General features: G+C 44.2%; 1 protein-coding gene and 1 non-coding gene across 2 annotated transcripts in view; both read right to left on the bottom strand.

Annotated features, from left to right (window-relative positions):
• The window catches only part of NCAPG2 (non-SMC condensin II complex subunit G2), a 59925-nt gene extending 35159 nt beyond the window's left edge, over positions 1–24766 (bottom strand). Inside the window, exons 1-12 of the mRNA XM_059932552.1 lie at positions 24679–24766; positions 22071–22190; positions 20254–20442; positions 19812–19926; positions 18200–18354; positions 16642–16776; positions 13828–13922; positions 11248–11317; positions 8819–8905; positions 6082–6177; positions 5328–5453; positions 198–377 (exon numbers count right to left, since the gene is read on the bottom strand). Of these exons, the coding sequence (XP_059788535.1) occupies positions 198–377; positions 5328–5453; positions 6082–6177; positions 8819–8905; positions 11248–11317; positions 13828–13922; positions 16642–16776; positions 18200–18354; positions 19812–19926; positions 20254–20442; positions 22071–22148 (1326 nt within the window). The 5' untranslated portion in view covers positions 22149–22190; positions 24679–24766. The remainder of the gene's footprint in view (positions 1–197; positions 378–5327; positions 5454–6081; positions 6178–8818; positions 8906–11247; positions 11318–13827; positions 13923–16641; positions 16777–18199; positions 18355–19811; positions 19927–20253; positions 20443–22070; positions 22191–24678) is intronic.
• On the bottom strand, positions 12819–12925 carry LOC132372295 (U6 spliceosomal RNA). Its single transcript, XR_009505163.1, has one exon. It is a non-coding gene; the product is annotated as a U6 spliceosomal RNA (small nuclear RNA).
• Positions 24767–27315: the final 2549 nt, after the last annotated feature.

The following is a 27315-nucleotide window of genomic DNA, read 5'->3' as shown; positions in this document are numbered from 1 at the left end:
TTATTTCAAGTAGACTATTTTTTTAGAAAACACTTTTCCTTTGTTTTTTTAAAAGGTTACTTTGGATATACAACGAAAATGTAAATAATGCTATATTTATGGAATAGGGCTATGGGTGATTTTTAAATTATTCTTTCTCTGTATTTGAGAACTATTCTACAATAAACAGGCATTGCTTATATAATTTAAAACCTTACCTTAAAGACAGAACAGCGCACGTCAGCAGAGCTCGTATCAAATGCCAGTTCCTCAGTTACTTTCTTGAGAAGATCGATAAGAATGGTCGGAGGCAACATCTCCCAGTATTTGGAAGTTATTTTACAAACACCAAGGATCCCTGTGGAACGGACCATCGGATAAGGATCTTCTAAAAGGCTCTATAAGTACAAGAGGGAAAGAGCCTTAATTACCTTAAATTAGTTTGCTTTTTATCAGTATTGGCTTTACACGCGGGCACAGTGGGCAGTCACAACCGAACAGACGTTTCAAGTCATAGAGTCACACACAGACTTGGGGATCTGCAGTTTCTTGTCGTTTCTGCAGCCGAGTGTTTAAGGAGGACATCCAGACGCAGACGCAGGTGGTGCCTTACTTGCCAACTCCGTCTGCAGGACTCTGCTGACAGCAGGGCCCCCGCCACGGGCCCCGCCACGCAGAGGGACACTCAGGGACCTCAGTCAGTCCTGTGAGACACAACCTATTAAACCACTCTCATGAATTTCCAAAATGCTGTAATGCACTAAGCCCAGAATAAAGGGACCCTGCTTGTAAAGAACCGATCCAGGCAGCGGGCGTCCGGGGTTGCCAACAACGTAAGTGGCGACGACGCTACGCAGCCCCGACGGACGGACACAACAGCCGTGGAGCATCTCAACACAACAGACGTGACCCCAGTCAACTCTCGGTTTAACCAACTTACGGGAAATACAAAGGGCAGAGGCACGTATCAGTGACAAGCAGGCTAGGTTCTGTGGGAAGTGAGAGAATAATTGGGCTTCCTCAACAAAAACAAAAGCAAGCAAAATAGAAAGAACAAAAGAGAGAGGGAGCGGGAGTGACTGCTAAGTGGGAACTGATCGTCCAAGAGATGAACACACACTGGCCGACCACAACATGGGTCTCATCCGGACACAGACTCAAACAAAACTGGAAAAAACATCACTGAAATGTCACTGAAAAACAATGACTGGATATTTGATGACATCAAAGAATCACGATTCATCTTACTTTAGTTGTGCCAGTGGTAGGATTATGCTTTAAAAAAGGGTCCCTGTCTTTTAGGGACACCTACTGAAGTAATTAGAGTTGAAATGCTTGCTCAGATCTGCTTCAAAACAGGGAAGAAACCAAGTGGGCCCAGGTCAGTATCACCGGGACCGTCTGGAGGCACAGGGGGTTCACTGTACAAGGCCCTCTACTGCTATGTGTGAAACTTTCTAACTCAAAGTTTAAAAACAAAAATAACCCTTACTCCACGACTAGACCAAAAGAAGGCTGAGCTGGGAATGAGTAAGCACTTCCTTCCTCTCCTCCCCGGCGGTGTTGCAAACACCCAGGGGTCCCGCGGGAAAGAGCAAGCAAGGCGCCGCCCCACGTACCGCAGGGCAGAGGGCTGCAGGCGGACCCTGCTGAGCCCACACAGAGCTCAGGCCGGCCGCAGTTCAGGGCCAGGACTCAGCGGACACAGGGCGGCGTAAGCGACCTGCCGGGAAGGTCTCGAAACGGACGCTGGGGGCCAGGTGCACAGGAGAGCCAGCAATAACTCGAAAACCTCCACGAGAAAGAAGAAAGGAGAGGACGCCACGCAGCAGGAAAGACCCCTCCCTCCCCACCCGGGGACGGTGCGCACCAGCTGGCCTGTTCCTCACGCAGAGCCCAAGGGGAGCCCCGTCTGCTGACAAGCCCTGAGCACGGATGCAAAACCACGGGCAACTCAGCAGACAAGGCAGAAGCTACTAATACTCAGCTCTGCACAACCAGAGAAAAACCCATGTCAGCCACCAACTCAACCCAATCCTTTATTCAAAATAGGGATGGAAAAGTGAAGACGACAGGTCACTAGAGAAAACAAACAGCAAGGAAAAAAGATAAAATAAATAAAATAAAAAATAGAAGAGAACATTAGGAATTCACAGGTTTTAAGGCTTTTATTTTCTATGAATTACTTCCAACATTATTCCTCAAAAATAACTCTGGATAATCAATCACCTTGCAACACACAGTCCCACAGGAGTCAGGGCCCACATCTGTGTCTCCAGTCAATCACTCTGTCACCAAGATGAGGGCACTTGACTTGTAAAGCAGTTTCTATGAGGAGAATCACTGCACCTCCCAAACCACAGGCATGCATGCAGGCCTCGATCTGCCACCTCCAACCAGGCCTCCCTCCACTCCAGCTGGAGAAACAGCAGAGCAGAAAGCGTGCAGGACACGGGGACAACGCTGCCCTCACTTCCTGGACTCCCCCCAGCCCATCCACCCCACAGGACTCGCTGCCACCTACTCAGGCCCTGATCCAGCAGCATCATGAACTCGCTGCCAACCCACAGGCCAGACTGGCCCATGCCTATCCCTGTGTGGTCCACAGGGCGTGAGCATGGTTTTTCACTTCTGAATGGTTGGAAAAAGGAATAATAGTCTGTGACACGAGACTATTACATGGAATTCACACTTTGGTATCTGTGGATCGGTTTAATTGGAACAAGCCACCCCTGCTCTTCCCCGTACACGTGTGGCCGCCTTTGTGCCACAGAGGCAGATGGAAGAGCTGTGGCCACGTGGCCCGCAGACCTAAAATCACTTCCGGCTGGTCCTCTACAGAAACAACTCCTGCTCTTACCTACTACTGTTACTAACTTCACTACTGCATTGCCCTGCTTCCTAAAAGAAGTTAGGAACAAACAGACACTGGAAAGTAGAAAAGAAAAAGATTAAGAAGATTTCCTTTGTCTAAGATTCAAACCAATGGACTGAATTTCATGCTACAGCCACAGAAAAAAATCAAAAGATAAAGAAAAACATCCTTCAAGTCTCAGATACCCTCGACACTAGAAAACAATACAGAATATTTTGGCAGTCCTGGAATAAAATGATTTTGAATATAAAGTTCTCGACCTGGACAAACTGTAAACTGTCACAGAAAAATAAAGAACATTTTAGGGCTCAAACAGTTAGAGGCACCTGCCTCCCCAAGGACGCCCTGCGGCAAGGTAGGACCCACCGAGACTCCCTCGGCTCCCACACTCACTGGCTGCCATCACCCCCTCAACACGTTCACTGCACCCCCGAAGGTGATTCCAGGCTTCCAGAGGACCTGCTGCTTACACACGAGCCTCTCCCTGTCAGTTTTCATCCCAAACAAGACTTAGAGTGGAAACTCTGTTATTGCTGTTTTAAATCTGACAGTGACATCTCATTTTTCTGAGACTGTTTGTTGACTAAGTTTTGCTACTTGAAAAACATAACCCTATTTCCACTAAGACATATGCAACTTTAAAAAATAACCATAACATCAATGTTTTCTACAACCTACCATTTTTTTAATTTAAAGGAATTATTTAGAATTTAATATTTCTTGTTCTGAAAAAAAAGAAACACTTGTGACTTCAACAATCTTTTACTGTTTTTCTTTCCTTAAACTCTAACAAAATAGCATGCAATAATTTTTATTTTTTAAATAGTTAATAAAACAAATACAAAACTCACAATGATTAATCTGAATATAGACTGCTCTGCGTTACAGAGGACTCTGTGCGACAGTTACAACCCTTTACATATTTTAATGTCCTTTTGTACAGTTATAACCACTGTCATCTTAGTGCTAGGGATTGAGCTAAATGCTTTATACACAAATTTTCACTGAAACCTCATCACAATCCTATAAAATATTATTCCCAGTTTTAAAGAAGAACCAGGACTAGAGAGAGATTAAGTAATTTGAAAGAGATCAGACTTATTAAGTGGGAACTGGCGTTCAGAACAAAATGCCTGACCCCACTCTAAATCACTGTGCAAACTGCCATCTGCGGGCTGACAGGTGACCCCAGTCCTGCAATGCCTTCCTCGTATACGGTCAGGTCAGCGGCTGGGGCCAAGCAATCGCTGTGGGCAAGTAACACACCGGGTCCAACGTAGGAGGGGTGGTAGCTGGGCCACCGCCACACACTCCATCTTTGCAGGCAAATGCAGAGACTTAAACACTCAGGCAAAAACAGGTGGTTCATAGATTGGACACCTGCGTTAAAAAGAGCAAAAGTTTTTTTCATCGTTTTATGGCTAAAAGCTACCAAAATCTAGTTTTGGTTTGCCCAACAACATCTTTCCACAAAATTAACCATGATCCTCAAAGGGACTTGTAAATAAACATACATGTAGATGAGGCACACATGGCAAAATACTAATGACTGTTCATTTTAGGGGTGTGTGTGGCTGGGTGTTTATGCATGTATATGTGAATGCACGTATGTGAATGCATGTGAAGAGGTAAGTAGACACATACTCATTATACTATTATTTCAACTTTCTGCATGTCTGAGATTTTTCATAGGAGATCAGGAAACAAACCAACCAAAGGAAGTTTTTAGGACTGCTATGGGTAACCGTCATTACCATGGCATTTTTGCTATCACTGCCTAAAATGTTATTCTACTAACTAGGACAATGAGTAATACTTCTTAGCTTGTGTCAGGAGACCCTGCAAATGTAAAGGGCGGTAGAGAAAGAAGCAGAGGCTCACACTCTCCCACCAGGTGAAAAGATTCGAGATACCCCTTGGAAATAAATGTCGCATCCTGATGTCCTAATGTCTCATTCGAAAAATCAGTCATCTGAAAAAAATCCATTGCAACAGGCGTTACTTGCCTTAAAACATAACCAGTGTGTGTTTGTTCACAACGCTGCCACACAACTTTACAGCAGGCACTATCACCATGCCCGCTTCACAGATAAAGACAGAAAAGTCAGCGCCCAAACTTGCCCAAAGTTTCACAGCTATCAAACGAGGGATGGAATCAAACCCGGGGTCTGTCCTAACCACTGTTACACTGTCTCTCTGCTGGGGCAACAGGGATACACGTAAGACGCTGAAAACTACACACAGTAAACGATCAGATGTTCTAAAGGAGACTGAGACGAAGAGGAAACAGACTATGAGTGCACACTGTCAAAGAAGGTACCAGGGAGAGAACGGATTTCCTTGAAGAATGTCAAGATCTGGAAAGCTTGCCATCTGGGGTCAGCACAGGGCAGTTACGGGGGGATGGCCAGGACCCACACGAGGCCCAGACAGAGCTGAAGGCTTAAGGAGCTCGACCACATGAAATACATACATAGAGTTCTTCAAATTGTTTCTGAATTTCGCTATCCATCTCAATGGCGTTAAAGTTTGGATCCCTAATAGGAAATGCTTCAACAAACAGCAGTGCAGCATTGGACCGGACTTCCGAGTTTCTGGCCTGGAATAGTTGAAAGAAGAGTTTCAGAATCCAAAGAAAGAGCTGACATTCAAAGCCTTCAGTGTAGAATTCCTAAAGTAATGCTTCTAGTGTCTCAATACAGACTTATTTACAAATTAAAGACAACTGTAACATTTAAACTAACCAAACTTGTGAGACCTTCCTTAAGTGAAGCTGAACTCCCAGCTCCATGTCGACAGATGGAGCTTGCTTCAAAGCCCATCTTGTGTCATTAAGAAACAGTGACCATCATGTCCCGCTCCCAACACCAGAGTCACCTGTGTTGAAAATTACCCATGTGCTCGTTTGACCACTCCTCAGAGTGCTGTCATCTTGTCCCCCAGTCACCAGCAAGAGGTCCTGAGGACCAGGACGGTTCAGCCCAGCTCTGCCAGTTTACTTAGCATGACTACCCTCCTTCCAGCTGTGCAGTCCGCACTAAACCAATTCAGATTCCCAGTTTAAGAAATGCTTTTAATAAAAGAATAAAATATTCACCCAAAATCTCACAGCATTCCCAGCCTCGAGTCTTACTTTTAGTGCCTTACTGCAATTCTGAATTACAGTATGTTAAGCTCAAAAGCATAATTAGCATTCTAAACAGAGAGAGACTATTTAAGAGGTGTACCTTTAATCCTCTCCAAAGGATGGGCTTATATAATCTGTAAAGCATCTCTTCCACTCCCTGCCGAACTTCCTTTTGACGATGAAAATAACTCAGCACCTAAGAGCCAAGAAAAGAAGAAAAGAATGGTAACATTGGTGTTTTCAAAAAAGCATTTAAGATCCTACTTTGAGGAAACAACAGGGAGCATAGGCTGCACCTTATTCGTAAGTCTTGACAATTCTTTCTAACAGGAACCACAGTGGAAAGACATGCTGACAGCACGGAACATGGAAATCATGCAAAAGCCATCTATGGTGGAGAGAAAGACCCACGGCCTTGGGCTGTACAAAGGTTTGGGTTCCAGCTTCTACTCTTCTACCAGTAGCCACAAAACCTCATAGAAAGTCACTTACACCTCTGACCTTCAGGGTCAAATGAAAAAGGAGTCAGCCTAAGTGGTTTCTACAACCCATTCTGGTTCTACAATGCACTGGCTACAACCATCTTTTGTTTTAAGAACCTATATTGGGCATTCAAAAACAGGATATACAGTCAGCCCTTCATATCCACAGATTCTGCACCTGTGGATTCAACCAAGCCTGGATAGAAAATATTTGGGAAAAAAAAAAATTCCAGAAAGTTTCAAAGCAAAACTTGAATTTGCTGCTTACTAGCAACTATTTACATAATAGTTACATAGTATTTACAACTATTTACACAGCATTTACACTGTATTAGTTACTGTAAGTAATCTAGAGATGACGTAAACTGCACGAGGATGTATAAGGCACTGGAGCATCCGTGCATTTGGTACTCAATCCCCCGCAGATCCCGAGGGGTGACTTTATCTCAAGCAGGTGTCACTGCCTAGGGATCCTTTCCAGTAGAAACTTAACTTAGATGTCAAGTTCATCCCCAAACTCATGGATAATCAGAAAACACACTGCTCTTTTAGCTCCATCCCTTTGTTCTCTTCTACCCCCTTTTTAACCAGCCAGAATCTTCCGGCAACTCTTCACAGACTCCTGTCCCCAACAACAATCAATGTTGCCTTTTTCCTTAATTCACAACTCTTGGAGCTAAAATTGTATTAATGAAAAATGGAAAAATTTTTTAAATTAGGCTATAAAACTACAGATTATACTTTAAGCAGACTTGAATCAATTTTGCCCTAAAAGAACTACAATCTGGGGATTATTTTTTTCTGATTGTTAATTTTTCATTTAGGAGATTTTAGTCTATCATTTGTTTTTCTGTGTACAATATTAATTTGTTATCAATGGTATACTCACTTCATAGAAAGGTTTTAAACAGCTGTACTGAGATACAATTCACATACCATAAAAGTCACTCTTTTAAAGTGTATAGTTCAGTGGGTTTTAGTATATTCAGAGTTGTGCAACCATTACTACTACCTAATTTTAGAAGATTTTCATCAACGATATGAGGATTTCTTACTTTCAAATGACTCCTAAGGTATTTCCTGAAGCTTCTTTCAATATAGCAATAAAATGACTTATCAGGTAAATTTGATATTTATCAAAAAAAGGATTTGAGAAAGAAGCTATAATGTGTTATAAGCAGTAGGAACAATTACTTGGAGTCCAGGAATACATTTCATTTGAAAAGTGAAATCTAATATTCTGCCTTTCAATTCCTTCTTTGCATTTTTCCATAAATTTAACAAATGATGATACCTATACTTATAACACCTTAATCACTCACACTATCACAGCAGAAAATCAGGTATGAAAAAGTCTTTAGTTATTTGGTCCAAGAGTGAAACAACTACATCACACATCTGTACAGTTTAACATGATGCTATTCCTTACGATTCAATAGAATCTGAAACGCCAAATCATACACGTGAAGTAAGTGGCGCCAACTGTCCTACAGCTTATGAAGCACCTGGGATTGTGTGTGTGCCGGGGGGGGGTGGAAGGGGCACGTGCATATATTTATCTCTGGTTCTTTACCTTTGGATAATGCAAAGTAAATCATCAAAAACGTAAAAGAAATGTTTTTTGTCCATTCAAACTTAATATAATTAGTATATTTACATCCTACAAATAATAGTTTCACTATACAAAAAAGTAAAGAGGTAGTCTTTCTTCCCTTAGCTTGACACACAGTTGCCAAAACTAACAGAAAGCAAAGAAGGCGTCGCCCCTGGATTAGGACACTGCTCAACACCACAGACCAGACCTTCCAATTCCTTCTCCAGGATCGCTGTGATTAGCCAACTCCTATCAGTGTAATAACCACACTGGCAGCAGAGCCTTGCTTAGTCAGATCATGTACAACATGAGGATAAAATCCATATCCAAATTCTGAGACTACCTTTTAAAAATAAAATTGTATCAAGAGAAACTATCAAAACATTTATTCAATTTGGTTTGCAGAATACAAAGTGGAAATATAATGTATGAGAGTAAATAACAAAAAATAATCTTGAATAGCCTCTTTTCTTGAAAACAGTGGTAGTGGCAGTAAGGAAGTGATGATTCTATACATTTTTATGTCGAATAATTTAATTAAAGTTGTTTGAATAAAGTTCTGATGTCTTAACAGTAGACCTTTGTTTTCCTAATCGAAACTTTGGTGGCAGGGTGAAAGTCCCAGGTTCCAACTATCAAGATTCTGAGAAATCCTTTTAACGGATGCCTGTGAAAGCTTAACAAAATTTCACAAAAACAATTATCTGAAAACAAAAAAGATGAGACATGATTTTCAAAAGTGCTGTGAGAGTGTGGCTCACCTCGCGCACTCTGGTGTGCACTGGAGACTTCCGAGGAAGGTGGACGCCGTGGTACAAGAAGTCCTGGATGCAGCCGTTTTCGATGGCCTGCAACGACACCCCAACGCGAGAACTTGGGAGAGCACATTCCCACAGACGGCAGGACGGGCAGTGCAGCGGTTAGAGCACAAAAGGACCGTCTGATCTGTTCATCTTCTATTTCATGAGGGAAAAGGCCTGGATCCTTTCATCAGAGCTTTTCGACTTTAAGTCTACACCTCTTAGAATTCCTTTCATCTTCAGATACCAAAGAGAACTTTTAGTTTCCTTTGTCTTATTTGATGAAATATCACATTTGTGCTAAATAGCAGGGCACTGGAGCCTGGTTCAAGCCAGACAGGGCTCAGAGACTGAGGGGGGCCGGGCAGCACCCTCTCCTGAGTCATCCTGATAATCTCAGAAGACTGGATATGTTCCAAGAGCCCCCCCAGAACTGACAATGAACTACCTCTACGGTGGGGGCCAGGATTCCAAACTGACCAAAACACCACCTTTCAGGGCTGCCACAGAGAGGGGCGGGGCAGGGGCGGGGATGTGGGCAGCTCCTCGTTCACACCAGGACAGTGAAGGCCTGGTGTGTTAGCCTGCATTCTGCCTCCATACCCAGGATTCCATGGCTTTAGGGAAGGATATAAGGAAAACTTCCTACTAACATCTTTACCTCTTCTCCATGAACTTTGAACTGTCTGACTTGTGATGACGTAGGAGACACACGGCACTGCCAGTCAAGTGTCTGGGCCACAAAAGTTGACCCCTGAGAGCTAACTACCAGAACATGGACATCCTGCAACTGACCCAGGCTTTTCAACATTATCAATGGCAGACATTTTTTTTTAAAGAGAAGAGGGAGGAACGCTCTAAGAGATTTAAATGCTGTAACAAGCAAATGCCATTGGGAGACTTGTTGGATCCTGACTCCAAAAAAAACTATAAAAAGACATTTTTTAAACAAAGCAGAGAAATTTAAATATGACCCAATTAATTTTTTAAATACCCAGGAATTATTGTGAAGTATGATAATGGCACTGTATAACCACACTTTTTAGAGATGCATACTGAAGTACACAGAAATAAGGTGTCACGTCTGGAATTTGCTTTAAAAACTTGAAGGGACAGAGGGAAGAGAGGGAAGGGAGTGAAACTGAGAAGTACAAATTGCTAGTACTAATTTGGTACAGATCTAGTCAAAATTAAATTTTAAATTACAAACTCCTATTTTTTAAACCACTATTGGAGAAAAGGGGAACAAATACTCCTTCCTGTGAACAAGTTTCATGCAGTAATAAAGCAATGCAAAAAAATGCATAACAATGTCCCGGTTCTGCCATTTCCCCCCAAAATTATACACTGTAAAACTATTCTACAAGTTGTCAGCAGGGGAATAGAAGTGGTAAGTTTTCGTTTTCTAGAAGTAGATGTCAGTGATAGACCCCAGTATAGTTAACCAAAGCTTAAGCTGGGCAGGAGAGCAGAGTGGGCAGAAATACACTCCAAACATCCGGTGGTTAACCTCCCCTCTCCCCACCCGCACCAGTCCAGGGACTGCTCCCCCAGGAGGAAAGACCCCTTTATGACTTAAGAGTAAAAATTTTACCCTCAGAAGGAAAAAAACACATCTAAGAACCTAGCATGAGAAAAACATAAGGGATATCAGACAAAGACACTTTCTTCTGATTTTTTTCCAAAAGAGCCTGTGAATGTTTAATTGTGACTGTGAATTACACAGCCAGAATGTAGGTGTTATAGTCATTAAAGGTTAGCTGTATTCAAACACAAGTTTTTAAATTCTCAAATGATGTTGCTAAAGAGGTGGCCTGAGGGTCCCGAGGAGCACTGGCCAGAAGAAACAGAACGCAAGCCACAGACACAATTCTAAACTTTCTAGAGGCCACATTAAAAACAGAAAAAGGTAAACTTATTTTAATAATATATTTTGTTTAGCCCAATATATCCAACACACTATCATTTCAACATGCAATCAATATTCTTTTTTAAAAAACCACGAGATATTTTACATTCTTCTTTTTCCACACTGTCTTCCAAGTCTGGTGAGTTTCTTACATTTACAGCCCATCTCAGTTTGGACTGGCCATGTTTCAGAGGCCCGGCAGCCACATGCGGCTGGGCACTACGGGTCTAGAGCTGCCAAAATGCCTGGGGCAAAAGTCTTGATTCCACTCAAACTACACGGCACAGTGAGTCATGGGCATCTTGAGGCTGTGCTCAGGCACGGACGTGACCCTGAGTGCGCGTGGAGGGCGCTCACCATGGGCTTCAGCGCGACAGACAAGCATCAGCACAGGTTTCAAATGGCCCTACTGTAGCTGCTTATTTAGTAACCAGAACACAATAAAAATGTGTTAACATTTCATAAAATGAAAAGGAAATACCTCTAATATTTTCCCTGAAGCCTTTCTCCAAGCTCTGAAATAAACTTCTGCAATGTGTACCATCAAAGATCTAGAAGAAAAAATCAAAAAATTTTAATGCAAGTCAGAAGAATTATATTTTTAATGTGTATCATTTCAGGAACTCTCCTCTTCTAGGGAAGAAGAAACTGTTTTGGACTAGTGCTTTGCAAAGCAGAGATATGTTATTCACCTGCAGCAGAAAGTAGAAAACAAAAGTCTGGAGAAGGAGGACTGAAATGTCAAACCATGTCTTCTTTCTCAATCAGGCTTCCCCAGAACTTTACTATTTCCTATAAAACTATGACACATAGCCCAGAACCAAATTCTTAAGTAAAAAACCTTTAAATATAAGTACACTTTTTGACTTGGAAGTCATCTTGGACTCTCCGGACTAATTCGCTCAGGTACAGGGAGCCCTAAAATACCAGGGCTGACTTAGAATCATAATTAGGAAAATCTGCTGGTTCAACCCAAATATTCTGCAAATGAGGGAACAGGAGAAAGTATTCTAGTAAACAATCAGAGATCCAGAATCACATCCCAGCTCAATACTTATACAGCTGCCTGACGTAACCAGGCCCACCTCAAGAGTTTGAGGATTCGGTTTTTTTTTTTTTTTTAGATTCCATATATATGTGTTAGCATATGGTATTTGTTTTTCTCTTTCTGACTTACTTCACTCTGTATGACAGTCTCTAGGTCCATCCACCTCACTACAAACAACTCAATTTCGTTTCTTTTTATGGCTGAGTAATATTTCATTGTATATACGTGCCACATCTTCTTTATCCATTCATCTGTCGATGGACACTTAGGTTGCTTCCATGTCCTGGCTATTGTAAATAGAGCTGCAGTGAACATTGTGGTGCATGTGTCTTTTTGAATTATGGTTTTCTCAGGGTATATGCCCAGTAGTGGGATTGCTGGGTCGTATGGTAGTTCTATTTTTAGTTTTTTAAGGAATCTCCGTACTGTTCTCCATAGTGGCTGTATCAATTTACATTCCCACCAACAGTGCAAGAGGGTTCCCTTTTCTCCACACCCTCTCCAGCATTTATTGTTTGTAGATTTTTTTTTAATTATTTTATTTCATTCATTTTTGGCTGCATTGGGTCTTTGTTGCTGTGCGCGGGCTTTCTCTAGTTGTGGCGAGCGGGGGCTACTCTTTGTTGCGGTGTGCGGGCTTCTCATTGCAGTGGATTCTCTTGTTGTGGAGCACGGGCTCTAGGCGCACGGGCTTCAGTAGCTGTGGCACATGGGCTCAGTAGTTGTGGCTCGTGGGCTCTAGAGCGCAGGCTCAGTAGTTGTGGCACACGGGCTTAGTTGCTCTGCGGCATGTGGGATCTTCCCGGACCAGGGCTTGAACCCGTGTCCCCTGCACTGGCAGGTGGATTCTTAACCACTGCGCCACCAGGGAAGTTCGTTTGTAGATTTTTTGATGATGGCCATTCTGACTGGTGTGAGGTGATACCTCATTGTAGTTTTGATTTGCATTTCTCTAATGATTAGTGATGTTGAGCATCCTTTCATGTGTTTGTTGGCAATCTGTTAAAAATATGGAATGCTTCACGAATTTGGGTGTCCTCCTTGCACAGGGGCCATGCTAATCTTCTCCGTATCATTTCAATTTTAGTGTATGTGCTGCCAAAGCAAACACAAGGATTTGGTTTTAAAATGCAGCCTCGGGCTTCCCTGGTGGTGCAGTGGTTAAGAATCTGCCTGCCAGTGCAGGGGACACGGGTTTGGGCCCTAGTCCGGGAAGACCTCACATGCCGTGGAGCAAATAAGCCTGTGCGTCACAACTACTGAGCCTGCGCTCTAGAGCCCGAGAGCCACAACTACTGAGCCCGTGTGCTGCAACTACTGAAGCCTATGTGCCTAGAGCCCGTGCTCCGCAACAAGAAAAACCACCACAATGAGAAGCCCGTGCACCACAACGAAGAGTAGCCCCCGCTCGCCGCAACTGGAGAAAGCCCACGCGCAGCAACGAAGACCCAACGCAGCCAATAATTAATTAATTAATTAATTGATAAATGAATAAATAAATAAACAAATAAATAAAATACAGCCTCCTTCAGCCCCGGAGCAGATTAAGTACTTGGCCGTGAATCCAGCAGATAACTCCAAATGCTGTCAGGGCCCAGAGGCTGGGAGCTCGGGCAAGAGCGTGCTTCCGAGCCCCTTCCCCAAGGACTCTTCCCACCAACCACATAGCTCAGTCCACGGGAAATCGCACAGTGCACATTACATCCAAAGGTATCAGAAGTACTAGTGACATGGGCTTTACTATGACTGAAGCTGAAATTTAACTGGTAAATAATTTGACTATTTAAAGAACTGCCACAAAGTAAAATCTTAATTTCAGTGTCACTACGGAAAAAAAATGGTTTCCTATAGCAAGGGAAAAAAATATCCAGTGATACAACAGTACATAATAAATAACAGTTGAAGAGATAATTTTCACAGCTTCTAATACATTAATATAATTTAAAAGTCAGGTCACATAGAAACTTTTAAAACCACACTAAGCACAAAATATTAATTACCCTTAATACTTACTTTTGTAATCCTTGTAACTGGTTTTTAATGGTCCCATGGATCATTTTAATGAAATTTATATTCCAGTTGAAGAGAGAACTAAGAAATCTTCTTCCCTATAAATTAAAAAAGTAGGATATAATGTTAAAATTGCAACCAAATAAAAAGTTCCCAGGAACTAAAAAACAAACATTCTTTGAAAGCGTAGTAACACTAAAGTTTGCTACACCCAACGAGGAAGCATCCATACTTCTAAGTTAGAATCTACACACTGAAGCTGCACTCGAGCACAGTGCTTCGGGCGGCAGCCCCGTGTGGGGACGGCGGCAGGAGCCTCGGAGGGACCGAGCTGGGCAGCAGCAGCAGGTGGGAGGCTCCCCGTGGAGGGCGGAGCAGCAGGCACCTCTGAGCTACTCCTGTCCGACCACACGGTGACCCAGGAAGCTACCCCACAGCCCAGCACGCAAGTTAAGTGATGCACCAGCACTTCACTCTGGCTCTGTCCTGATGTCTCCACAACCGAAAATCAAAGAATGCTTGAAATCTAGCATCTTGGGGTGGGAATGGAACTGAACATCCCTTCATTTCATCTTTTATAAAAGACAAAACTGAGGGCTTGTGAAGTTAAGAGGCTAAGTGTTTGCCAAGGTAGAATTTTCAAATACATATAGTCCCCATATATTATATGTAATTATAAATATCATACATATATCATGTAATATTAATTTTTATGCATAATACTAGATTACACATGTGAACCTAAAAAGCAAGATTATATTTACTCTCTACAGGGGGCATAAAATACATCTGCCCAGAGTTTCCCTGTGAAGGGCACCATCACCTCCTCACTGCTTACCAGCACACCAGTGTCTGGAGTCCTACAGACACGCAACACACTTTGATACAAAAGGCAGGGTAACCATGCTTGCAACAGGTAAATTTTTAAAAAAATATTTACTGGGACTTCCCTGGCAGTCCAGTGGTTAGGACTCTGCGCTCCCAATGCAGGGGGCACAGGTTCGATCCCTGGTCGTGGAACTAGATCCCACATGCATGCCGCAACTAAAGAGCCCACATGTGGCAATGAAGATCCCGCCTGCGGCAACTAAGACCCAGTGCAGCCAAATAAATTTAAAAAAATAAACAAACAAGTATTTACTGGAAGTAACTTGCCAGTAGAGTATAGAAGAGATTTACTGTTTACCAAGAATGACTGGAAACTGACATGACCAAATTAATGACTGATTAGGAAACTAAGTTTAGATATCTTAAATTCAAAAGAGCACATCAATTTTAAAAAAGAGAGAGCTTTAAGACACACACGTGTATATTTATGTCTACACCTGCACATACATATGTGTGAGACAAGCACGCTTCATCCACTGCTATGTATAAGTCAATATAAATAAAGTGTATTTATCTGAATCCACTCTTAACTTCTTTACTCTCCCAAATTTTACAACAACCCTGGGATACTCAGGGCAGAGGCCATGCGTCCAGCGTCTTCCCAACAATGATGATGGGAGAGTAGCAAGAACACAGTCAGGGCACTTCCTGCCCTGCAGGCACTAAAAGCTCTATGAATGGCCTCGTGTGCCGCTCAAGGGAATCCTGGGAAAGGGCACCTGCTGTTCCTATTTTACAGAAGGAAATACTGAGATTGAAAGGAGTGTGATCAAGGTCACCACCTACTCAGTGGACAAACAGGGGTCTGAACACAGCCTTTCTGACCCCGAGAGCTGAAGGTCTTGGCCAGTGTGGCCAGTCATCCGGTACAACCCTTTAACCTCACCAGCAGAGACTGTGCGTGGGGAGTGGGCAAACTGGGGTCAAATCCTTCACTCCCCTGGCCAGCTGTAAGGGTGAAACCTTGAGCAAACTCTTCATTTAGGGTCCCCCCCCTCCTCTGGGAGGTCCTTCCCCACACATCCTTCGGGGGGGTGACAACTGCCTCCTTTTGCCTCCAATCAGGTCTGCCAGGCCACAAATAATCAGAAGAAGGCTACATTCTATAATTAAAAAAATGTGCTTTGCATCCCCGGCATGGAGATACAGTCAATCTACGACAACTACAGAAAACTCCTAAGACAATGGACCAACGTGTCCAAGAGAACCAGACAAGCCACTCTGCAATTTTTAATCCTCTGGTAGCCACATTAATAAAAGCAAAAAAGATTAAATTAACTTTAATAATATATTTATATAGTCCAATATATCCAAAATATCATTTAAATATGTAATAAATATATAAAAATTATTAGTGGGAAATTTAACATTCTTTTCCCGTATTAAGTTTCAAATCCGTGTGTAGTTTTCACTCAAGGCCACAACTGGACTGGCCATATTTCATGAGCTTGCTCAATAGCCACATGTGGGAGTGACCACCAGTGGACCATGTAGCACTGGGCCAGAAGCCTCTCTTTGGATTTATTGGATGGGTAGGAAAAAGAAACCAAGAATACTGTGTGATGATGGTTTTGAGTTATATGCCAATTAACCTGGAATTAGGGCAGAGAGTCAGATCCATGGGGAAGTGCTTGCTCAACCTTATTTTTATTCATTTTTAATTTAAAATGCAATCATGGTTCCCCCAGGATTCACACAGCCACCTGTTACCTTCTGATTTAATGATGAAATATGCAAGGACTTGGAAAACGTTTGCTTAACACTGCCATGCAGTAAAAATGAATTACAAAAAATATAATAGCTCTTGATAGTTAAGCTGACTCTTTTATTAATACACTGAGCAAGATGCAAACAGCAAACACATGAACTTAAGAAAAACTTCCATTAAAAAGCAGTTCACAAACACACCAAAAAAGAAAAACCATTTACCTCTTCTTTTCTGATATAATTAACATTTATGAAGCACTCAAGCAGCATGTCTTCAATTTCTCTACTTTCCTCCAAATCATAATCGAAGCAATATAAAGCTCGATGGATACGCCATAGCCGACAGATGTCTGCACCCTGGGAATGACATGAAAAGAAAAACGTCTGAGTTTTTCTTTTATAAAGGGTAAGGTCACATTTCAAAATATGAGACTATTTTATATATATCATCAAAAAAAGAAATAATGCCAAGAGAAAACATCTTAAAATTTGCAAATGGAGCTCTAGAGAACATTTTCTTAAAACCTAGGCAAAAGCAAGCAGAGATGTTGATAGACAGAGCTGTTCACCAGTTTCGTGCGACGAGCATGAGTCTATGCCGACCAGTGTGGGGCATCAGCCACGTCGGGCTATGGAGCAACTGACGCTGACGCGGGACCGGTGCCACCGAGGAAACAAACCTTTAACTTTCTTAACTTGAAATGTAAATGGCCCTGTGTGGCTAGCGGCTACTGTGGTAAAGGCACAGGTGTAGAACATAAGGAAGACGTTAAATAGGGTCTTGATTTAAAAGCTGAACAAAAAGGGCAGTGAAAATGGATTTTAAAAAGGCAAACCAGTGATGGCTTAAGGCTAAGTTCTGACACAAACAAGGATTTTTCAAATCACTCCTATGGCCAGCAGAGAAAGTCAAAGCACTAGCTGAGGACATAGCCAAAAAGGTTCTTTTCTGCCATAAAACTGACTGCTCCTGGGAGGCCACAGTGAGACGGACTCTCCCACGGGTGGTAAGAACGTGACCAGCTGTGAGCTTTATAGAAAGCTGTTGGCAATGTGTACCAAGAGCTCCAAGTTCAAACCCACTGACCTACAAATTTCACTTTGTAGGTACCTTTGTAGGAACCTGTGACAAGTAAGTAAAGATGTGAGGGGGGCGGTCAAAGAGAAATCCCCAAAGATCCCTAGAATCACAAGGGTCACCTTGGCTGTGGGATTACGGACAATTCTTCTTTTCCTCATTTTCCCTCTTCTTCATTTGCCCAATTTTCTAAGATGAACATAAGTATCTGCCGTTGTTTGATCAGGGAAAAATACTGCTCTTTTTCTGGATTTCTGAATTGTATACCAAAGACTGAAGGATGAGAAACAGCCCAAGTTACACCCAACCCTCACCATGCCCTCTGTTGGCCCCGCCGAAGCTTCCTCAGGCCTGGGCTGCAGTCCACAGCCCCACCCTGGCTGCCCTCCTGCCCAGCGCCCCCTCGGGTCTGCAGGCCCTCCCTGACCATCCCACCCCCTTCTGTCCTTCCCTGAGCAATTCCCACCATGGGGACAGCCTCTCAAAGGCCACATACCGAGGAAGATGGGGAGAAAGCCTGCGTACGACCACACGTGGAGCCTCTGCCCACCCTCGAATGCCCACCTCTGAATATCCTCCAGTGCAAAACCCTAACTGAAAGCCACTGGGCCAGGCCTCTCGCAAGCAAACACAATTACTAACTGGTATAAACACCTGCACTTTCAAGTAACACGCAGCATGTACTTTAGAAAGCGAACATACTGTTTTCGTCTTGAGACTTCTCCTCAGCAGCATGACGAAAGCAGTCTTCCCCATGTCCTCCTTGGCGGGCAGGCCCCTCTCCCACCACATCACACACAGATCCTGGATGGAGCCCTGGAGCTCTCGTTCAGAGTCAGGTAGCGCGTACAAAACACCTACAATGGAGCAGTCATCGCGCGATGAGTCAAGTGAACCAGAGTTAGTCCATATTCAACTGTGTAGAGCACGATGACTTCAAAGGTCTGCCAAGCAAATACTAGTTTATGTTTAACTTGCCAAAGACTTGTACACATTATCTATGGGATACAAACGGTGTTAATTAAAAAATTGTTTTCCACTGTTATAAAAGCAGACCCAATAGAACCGAGAATTTTAGAACTGGAAGACCCAGAGAGGGCCTATTGTCCAAACTCCTCATCTACAAGAGGCAGACGCTGGGCTCCAAATCCGAGTGTAGCGACACCCAGGGCAACACTCAGCAGCAGGGCAAGGCCCGGCCTAGTGACCAGCAACACACTACAACCATCCCTCAGTTCATGGGCCTCAAGTTCTGGCTCACTGGTGAAAAATAGTAAGAGCAACTATTATAATGAATACAAAAGCTATAGTACTGTTATTAACAGAAGAGCTCAAGAACTAATTTAAAATACTGATAATGTGCTCATAACTGTAATCCACAGACATCCGAATGCCATTACTCTGATGTAAAATTCCTGAATTAATGGGGACTGATGCACAATATTAGCACTCCTCATTTTATAAAGCATGTAGGGAGACTGAAGATAAACTGGTGGTAACACCCACAAGCATTTGGGAGCTACTTTCATACTGATTAGGGTAACTTCTTAATAAGACACATTATTTCAACACAAGAATTCTTAATAAAACAGCATACTAAACAGATACATAAACCAAGTGACGCTGAGAATCTGTCACATGGAACTAATCAGATTCACACAGTAGAGGTGAGGGTACTTGGGATATTTTTCTTAAAGAACATTACTAAAAGTTACTTTTGCATCTTTTATATCTATAATTTTACACATATAATATTACATAATCAGATCTTCTCATTAATTCAGACTAGTGTTCCCACTAAATTAATAACTACAATTTTACAGTTTAGTTAAAATTTGAAAAGTACCATGATATAAATATTAGTATAGTAAAACTCCCCTAAGAGTCAACAATTATTCCTCAGGTCATGTTCATAACATACTTAAAGAAAAAAGTGCAATGTCACAAATGCTGGGCTAACTTGAAATGTCTGGCAGTAATCACTAGCTGAGAAATTTATAATCAGACTGCTTCCCCTTTATCAGCTCTTATCCTTGGTCCTGAAGGTCAAATAAGACATCTCTAAAAGCCCCTAAACAGCAGTCAGTTGTTCAGTAACGCACATTTTCACCATGTGAACCATTTATATGTGCCTTACATTAAATAATTGCTCAGGATAGCCCCTAAAAGAATGCTCTTTTGCTCAGTTTTTTTTAGCTGAAGTACAAGAGCTTGACTGCAAAGTTCTGCTTCTCCCCTGCTGAGGGCTCCCTTGTACCAAGTGTCACTCAGACACCACTCATACACACCCCACATTATAGCTGAGTCAACTTACCATTTAATATAACAGCACACTCCAGTAAGGCTTCATAATTCTCACTTTCATTTATAACAGACACAGAAGCAAGAATCACAGATGTAATTGCATGAATTATTTCTATGTTTTTTTTCTATAAATGAAAAAAAATCAGAGTACAAGTAAATTAAAATCAACTTAAAATTTAATTTTTAAATGTAAAAGAAAATCAAGCCACATTTGACATTTATTCTAAAAAGTGAATTAAAGCTGAACACAAGTCAGCAGTGTGAAACAGCAACATTGAATACTAGATTAATGGTGGTAGGATCAGAAAAGGGTATAACTACAATAAACAGACTTCTGATATTCTTGACTTCTACCTTTAAATTTTTCCTTAACTTAAAATTCAATTATACACACAAAAAAATTATTTTTTAACGAAGAAAAAGGAAATTGATTTTTGCAAGACCGGTGCTACCATTTTTGACCCCTGCTCTGTTTCCATATTGCCTTCACCGGGGGCTTCCACTGGCTGCCAGCCGTCCACCGGGCTCTCCACCAACACATCCGTTAATAAATTCTTGAGTCTTTGCCATAGCTCTTCTTTCTGTTTCCTTGACAATTCATCTAGCAATTCACTTAAGTTGAAAGGGTCAGAGGCATCTTTCTGCAAAATAAATAGCAACTGTTACATTCCAAATACAAAAGATTAGTTCTATCCTTGGCGAAAAGTTTATGCACTAACTTAGTTAGAAGCTCAAGAGTTTGGCTGTAGTTTTCAAAGTCCATTCTTAAAAGGGAAAAGTAAAGGGGTTATCAGACAGAAAGTAGCAGATCCCTCCTCCCCCTAGCCAGTCCTGCTAAACTAATCTTCACCCACCTAGCAAAAACCCTCCCTGAAATCAATCCATCCAGATGTCCACCATCTCCAGGTCTATAATTAGGTTACAAAAGTATGCTAGAGCTTAAGTAATAACAAAAGCAACAACGATAATAAGGCATCCACGCCAAGGACTGCATGCTAAGTTTCTGGTCTCCAACCTAACTTGGGCCATGACTTTGTCCCTGAATCCAATCTGGTACAATCTGAGCACCGAAATAGCGACAGTAAGGGATAATAACCCTTTAAATAAGATAAGAATCAACAAGGCCATACTGATAATAGCAATGAATAAATACAGAAGCAATATGGGATTGGGAAATCACAATTTTGTAGCTATCATAGTAATAATCGATTCAGGCAAGAATCGTCAACTACTTCTACCCAGTGAGGAGATCATAACACCACTTATGTACGCAGTTCCTCCAAAAGGCATAAATAAACTTAACCACATCAGCAAACAAGGGCAAAGGAAGGACAGACCACGGAACTGCTGCCTGCACTTCTCAAGACCGTCAGTCATGAAAAGGGATGCTGTGAAACTCTCTGGATTAAAGAGACCAGCAAGTCAGATAGCGGAGCACAGAGCGTGATACGGGACTGGGCAAAAAGATCCGCAAACACCCTGCAGGTGACCATCCAGCTCCCTCTTTGAAGGTTTTACTGTGACTCTACAGGAGAGTGTCTATGTTCTAGGAACACCCAGGGAAATACTAAGGGATAATGAGACATGGCCTGCAACTGACTCTCCAATGACGCAAAAAGAATACGGGAAGACTAAGAACGCTGGAGAGGAGGGGCAGGCGGGAACTGGCAGGGCGGCTCACTAGGCAAGGGGCGGGGCAGCCCCCCAGGGCCCTCCAAGGCCACTTCTCCATCCTAATCCTACCAGCCTCCTCTCGCAGGACGCTCACCCGAGCTGTTCAAGGGTCTTTGTCTTTCCCTTTTGTCCAGAATTCTCTCCCTCCCCCAGTCTCCACGCAGCCCATTCAGATCCCTGGTAAAACTACCCTGTCCCTCCACACCCTTGCCCCAGCCTAGCCCTTACCGTGCTGTAGTTTCACGCCTGAATCCACCACAACCCGGGAGATAACTGAGGACGAAAAGGATGTCTTCCTCACTGTGCCACGCACGTAGCAAGAGGTCAGTAAGGACTTAAGTAATTAGAAGCACGCTGCATTACACCACTTACCATCCTTACAGCAACCCTCTTAAAAGAAAGGAGGGAATACCATTTGGGAGTAGTTGCCCATCAGCAGGTCTATCTGAGTACAGTTTTCTGTTACTTTTTTAAATAAACCTTGGTCCCTACGGATTCACTGAGATGACTATATTTCATTTGTGGATATAATGATTTTAGGAAAATGTCTTACATTAACGGTCACAAACACAATAAAGCTAAACATAAAACTTACATCAAGTTGAATGAATTGCAAAAATTCTCCAATCAGCTCCTTAGACACTGCTTGTACAAATGTCTCACGTTTTTCCATGGCAGATCAAACTGTTTTTCATATGGCATTTATTCTGTAACCCTAGTAAAAAACACAATCATATTGAAACTTGCATTTGCAAATATACCTTTTCCTACAAGATGTAATTTGGTACATTAGTTAGTATCCAAAACTGCAAGAAAATCCCTGTACCACCTATGATAGACAGTTTCTAACAATATTCTGACATAAACAAGTTACCATATCTAAAAAAGAACTTCCCTACCAAGGGAGAGAGGGGAGGGAGGGATAAACTGGGAGATTGGGAGTGATATATACACACTACTATGTATAAAACAGATAACTAGTAAGAACCTACTGTACAGCACAGGGAACTCTACTCAGTACTCTGTAATGACCTATATGGGAACAGAATCTAAAAAAGAGTGGATATGTGTATACGTATAGCTGATTCACTTTGCTGTACAGCAGAAACTAACACAACATTGTAAATCAATTATACTGCAATAAAAATTAATTTAAAAAATAAATAAAAATAACTTCCCTATTTTCTTTACTGAGAATAGTATCAACATAACATCATGTTTCTACCGAATGTGAACGAGGTTATCAACTAAGGAAAGAGAAACCCAGCAGCTCCAGGAGGCTCACCTCCTCTCCCTTTTCAGCACCTTCGCAAGACGCTCCTTCAGGTCTGCGTCAGCTCAGAACAGACCGAGCCCAGCTGCCAAATCCTGAAGACTCTCCCTTCCTAAAGCACCATTCCTCCACCAAGAAAATCCCTGTCACGGTCACACTGTTATGCAGAGGGTGGCCCTGGGGTCACCTGGGAGCTTGTTAGGGCGCACCAGGTGCTCCCAACGACAGCACACTCTTCCCCACCCCTGCGGGACGAGAGCTCAGGGACTGTGTGCAGCCTCCCTCGCTGCCCGTGTCTCCCCTAACAAATCCCATCTGCCATTCACACCGCCTCGTGCTAGCGGTCCCCGGTTTGAAAGACATCAGCCCAATGAAGTAATAGCAAAATGATGGAACGTACGTGTAACAGGACGCTCACTTTACAAATAAGTGAAAACCTCCTGCAGTCATAAGGAGAGCAATATGGAAAATTACTGGTACCAACGGCAATAATTCTGGGGATAGAGTCATCTTAAATACAGAACCCCAAGATCTTAGCAGTTAAATTAAACCAACAAGGATAGAAAATAACTTCTCCACGTAAGCACCACTGAAGTGTGGCCACCTCATCCCTCAACTCAGATGCCTGAGCTGTGAGCATAACTTGCGACTGGCTAAGCGGGCAGGAGGGCCACCAGCAACAAGCCTGATGAGTGACAATGGCTAGTACCAATTCAAGAGTTTAAATAAACAATTTTCCAAAAAGGTGCAATCAACTGCATGGAATCATATACCTTAAACTGGGACCCTCCTTGCTTTTTCGTGATTCGGCTAACTTTTCTGGTTTGCTCTATTTCCAAGTGTAATTCTTGGCATGTTGGTCTTAACCACAGTAATCCTCTGCCACTAGACTACCGGATTTATTGCCACACTCCCCACTGTCTCTTTGACACTAGTGACTGTAGTTCTTCAAGGGTTACTAATTTCTTAACTTACACGCAACCTCCCTCTCTCAAAGTGACCCACTACTATGTGCACAAGACCTCACCCTTCCAGCCAGAGCTACCTGCTAGGTGAGAGATCATCCCACCATGCAGCTACCGTCCCCATGGCACTGTGCTCTTCACACAGGAGGTCGGCACTGAATTAAGATGAGCATTAAAAAGAGATCCCTGTCACACTGTCACCATGGAAAACCCTCATCACCTGGAGCAAACCATTCATCTCAGACGTAGGAGAGATACGTGAGGACAGGTTTCCCAGAGCACGGAGGCTCAGGGAACTGATCTCTGAGGTCAGTCTCTGGTCCAGGGCTGGAGGGGTTCTCTCTAAGGTCAGTCCCAGGTCCAGGCTGGGGGTCCTGTCTGGGGTCAGTCCCAGGTCCAGGCTGGGGGTCCTCTCTGGGATCAGCCCTTGGTCCAGGACTCAGGGGTTCCTGTCTGGGGTCAGTCGCGAGTCCAGGACTGGGGGTCCTGTCCGGTGTCAGCCTTCGGTCCAGGGCTCGGGGGGTCCTGTCCGGGGTCAGTCCCAGGTCCAGGGCTCAAGGGGTCCTGTCTGGGGTCAGTCGCGGGTCCAGGGCTGGGGGGTCCTGTCCGGTGTCAGCCCTCGGTCCAGGGCTCGGGGGGTCCCGTCCGGGGTCAGTTCCAGGTCCAGGGCTCAGGGGGTCCCATACGGAGTCAGTTCCCAGCCCAGGCTGGGAGTCCTGTCCAGTGTCAGTCCCGGGTCCAGGCTGGATATCCTCTAAATTCAGTCCTGGAGGGAAGGCGCGGAGTGTGGCGCGCTCCCGGCTCCGGTGCCCACCTCCTCGGCCACCTCAGAGCCGCCAGCCGGGCCGCGGGCTCAGATCACGGCCCATGCGGAGGCTGCGGTGCTAGGGGCCCGACCTGCCCGACCCCGCTGTTTCCCGGGCCCCTGCCCCCAGCCCTTCGCGGGCCGGCACCGCGGCGCTCACCTCGTCCCCGGGACCCGCAGATTCCCGCGCTCGGACCAGATTCAAACCCGCCCGCCGGCGCCCTCGACGCGCTCCGCCCGCCCGCGCGTCACCACGCGCCACTCTCGCGAGAACTGGAAGCGTCCGGGCGGGGCCTCCGGAGGGCGCACGCCCCGCCTCCCAGTCCGCCCTCCCCCAAGGCCCACCACTCCCGGGCCCGGGCCGTACCCGTGCCCGGGCCCCGCCTCTTCCACGCGAGCTCGGATCCTGACATTTTTTAGTCTGACATCAAAATTTGTCTTGCCTTAAATGACTGAAATAGATGCAATCTCTGACATAAAGATTGACTCAAAATAAAACTGTAACATCATCCTTTATATACATCAAGTGATGTCTGAATTCTCTAGCAATTGGACGAGTGTTCGTGAACGCATATGTCAATTCCACGTTTCCCACATAATTCTGTACTAACGTAGTATCTACTTTTGCTACGCAGCTTCTATGGACCATGTCTCCAGCAAATATATATATAAATAAATACATATACGTATATACAGATACATATTTAGTATCTCGTGACCAAAATTCTCTACATTCACACTTTTATTAATTAGGGATACAAATAGATCAAAGCCGTATCAACTGATTATAAATTTGATATGTACTTATCAAATATAAAACTAAAATTTTGTTGAAACACACCTCTTACTGCTATGGTCAAGACTATTTTTTCAATCAATTTATGTTTCTAAGAATAAATATTCTATTCTGATTTTTTATGTTTATAGATGTAAATACTGAGAAAACTTGTTCACACCAAAAAAAGCAGACAGAAATGAAAAAAAAATTAATAGCAATGTACCCTATTCCTTGAATGTATTTTAATTAAATGCCAAAAATCACATACTGATCTATCATCAATTTCTTTTAATTTAACTTGTATCAGCTAATAACTTGATTGGGCTTTCCTTCAATTTTTGTTCAAAGCAAAGACTTGGAAACCACCTGAATTTCAAAAAGAATTTTTATCGTCACTTAAAATCATTTCTCGGTTTCCAAAAAACCTTTAGCCAGATACATTGAATTACTATTAATTATATCAGTTACTCTTTTATTTCAAGGCACTTTTGCCAATGCAATTTTTTTTTAAATAAAATGTTCTATTGCTTGCTTTATGTTTCTCCCACACCTTGAAGAGCTGCAGATTGCACTCACTCAGTTTATGGAAACAATCCGATCCATAAATCCAGGCCTCACCGTTAAGCCAATCAGCCAAATCAGAATGAACTGTGTTGGAAAAGCCTCGGGAACTGTTCATAAACTGCTGAGGAATAAAGAATGCATCTCTAAGATGGGGGCCACGGGCCCACTCGGACACCAGGGTCAAGGAACAAAGGCCCCAGGCTCACCCCAGGCCTATCCTCCACCTGGAGTTAGGGCCTGGAGGAAGACTGTCCCCAGGGGTCCAGCGTGAGCCCATCACCCCGTGTCCTGAGGCTTTGGGCTTTGCTGTGAGGGCCTGGCTGGGATGCAGGTGCCCTGGGCCCCCGCCCGGTTCAAGCCGGCCGCCACGCAAAGCTGCAGCCCACCTACCAGCCCCGGTCCCCACGAGGCCCCGTGCTAGCCCTTCCCCACCCACCCCAACGTCAGAAATCCTTCCGCTGTGCCCTGGAAGCCCCAGGCCCTCGCCAGCAAAACCCTGTCCCCTCCTGCCCAGCCGCTCTCTGTGAGGATGCAGCCCTGCACCTGCCTTCCCTCAGGCTGGAAGCGTCTGGAGGGGACTGTGGACTAACCGGCGGTCTGGGGAGGGGGAGGGTGGTCACCGCCGGCCCGATACAGTGCTGTCCGGTGGCAAAATGACGGGAGCCACATCTGCAGCTGTGACCCCAGCGACCTCACTAGCAAAAATGAGAACAAACAGGTGAAATGAACTTAACCACGTGCCTCATTAAACCCATGAGATCAAAAATACTGTCATTCCAACAACATGAAAGCAGAGGCTTTGGGGCTGGTCCTGGTCTGTCAGGAAGCTTGCGGCAGTGAGGCCGGAGGGCCCCACCGGGCGCGTCCCCGGGCGGTTACGCGCCCCTCCGCCTCCCCCCGCCCCGCCGCCTTCCCGCGCAGCGCCGGTTCCCCTGCAGTCCCCGAATGCCACGCCCCAGCTCAGGACCCCCCTCTTCACTCCGGAGCCGGTCACCCCGTCCTGGGCGTCCACTCCCGCCTCGGAACCCACAGCTGCCTGCACACCGACGGGCTGCGGGCGCTCACGGCCTCCCGGGCGCCGAACCTGCTCCCCTTCCCCCTCTTTCCATCCCCGTGTCCACTCTTCCGTGGTCCTGTCTCCTGGGTAGAAAGTGATAAAACGAGGCGGTTCTGAAGCCACAGCCCAAAGGGGGCGGGCTCAGGGCTAAAGAGGAGGCACGTGCAGAAACTCGTCCTTCTTTCTGTGATTTTATACTGTACTGTCTCTGTCAGTAAAAGTTTGAGGTTGGGAAACGTGGATGTATTTGAACAACAGTGAAAGGAAATGCAGAAGCAACTGGAAGCCCGATGCCCACCCTTGCCCTACCTTGGGGACTGGGCTCCAGACTGAGACCCGAGTGAAACACCGGCGCGGGGGGGAAGGGTGAAGACGGCGCCCCTCTGTAGGCGCCATTT

The sequence above is a fragment of the Balaenoptera ricei genome, chromosome 9 (genome assembly GCF_028023285.1).
Source record: "Balaenoptera ricei isolate mBalRic1 chromosome 9, mBalRic1.hap2, whole genome shotgun sequence".
Classification (NCBI taxonomy): domain Eukaryota; kingdom Metazoa; phylum Chordata; class Mammalia; order Artiodactyla; family Balaenopteridae; genus Balaenoptera; species Balaenoptera ricei.
This window is presented reverse-complemented; position numbering and strand designations above follow the sequence as displayed.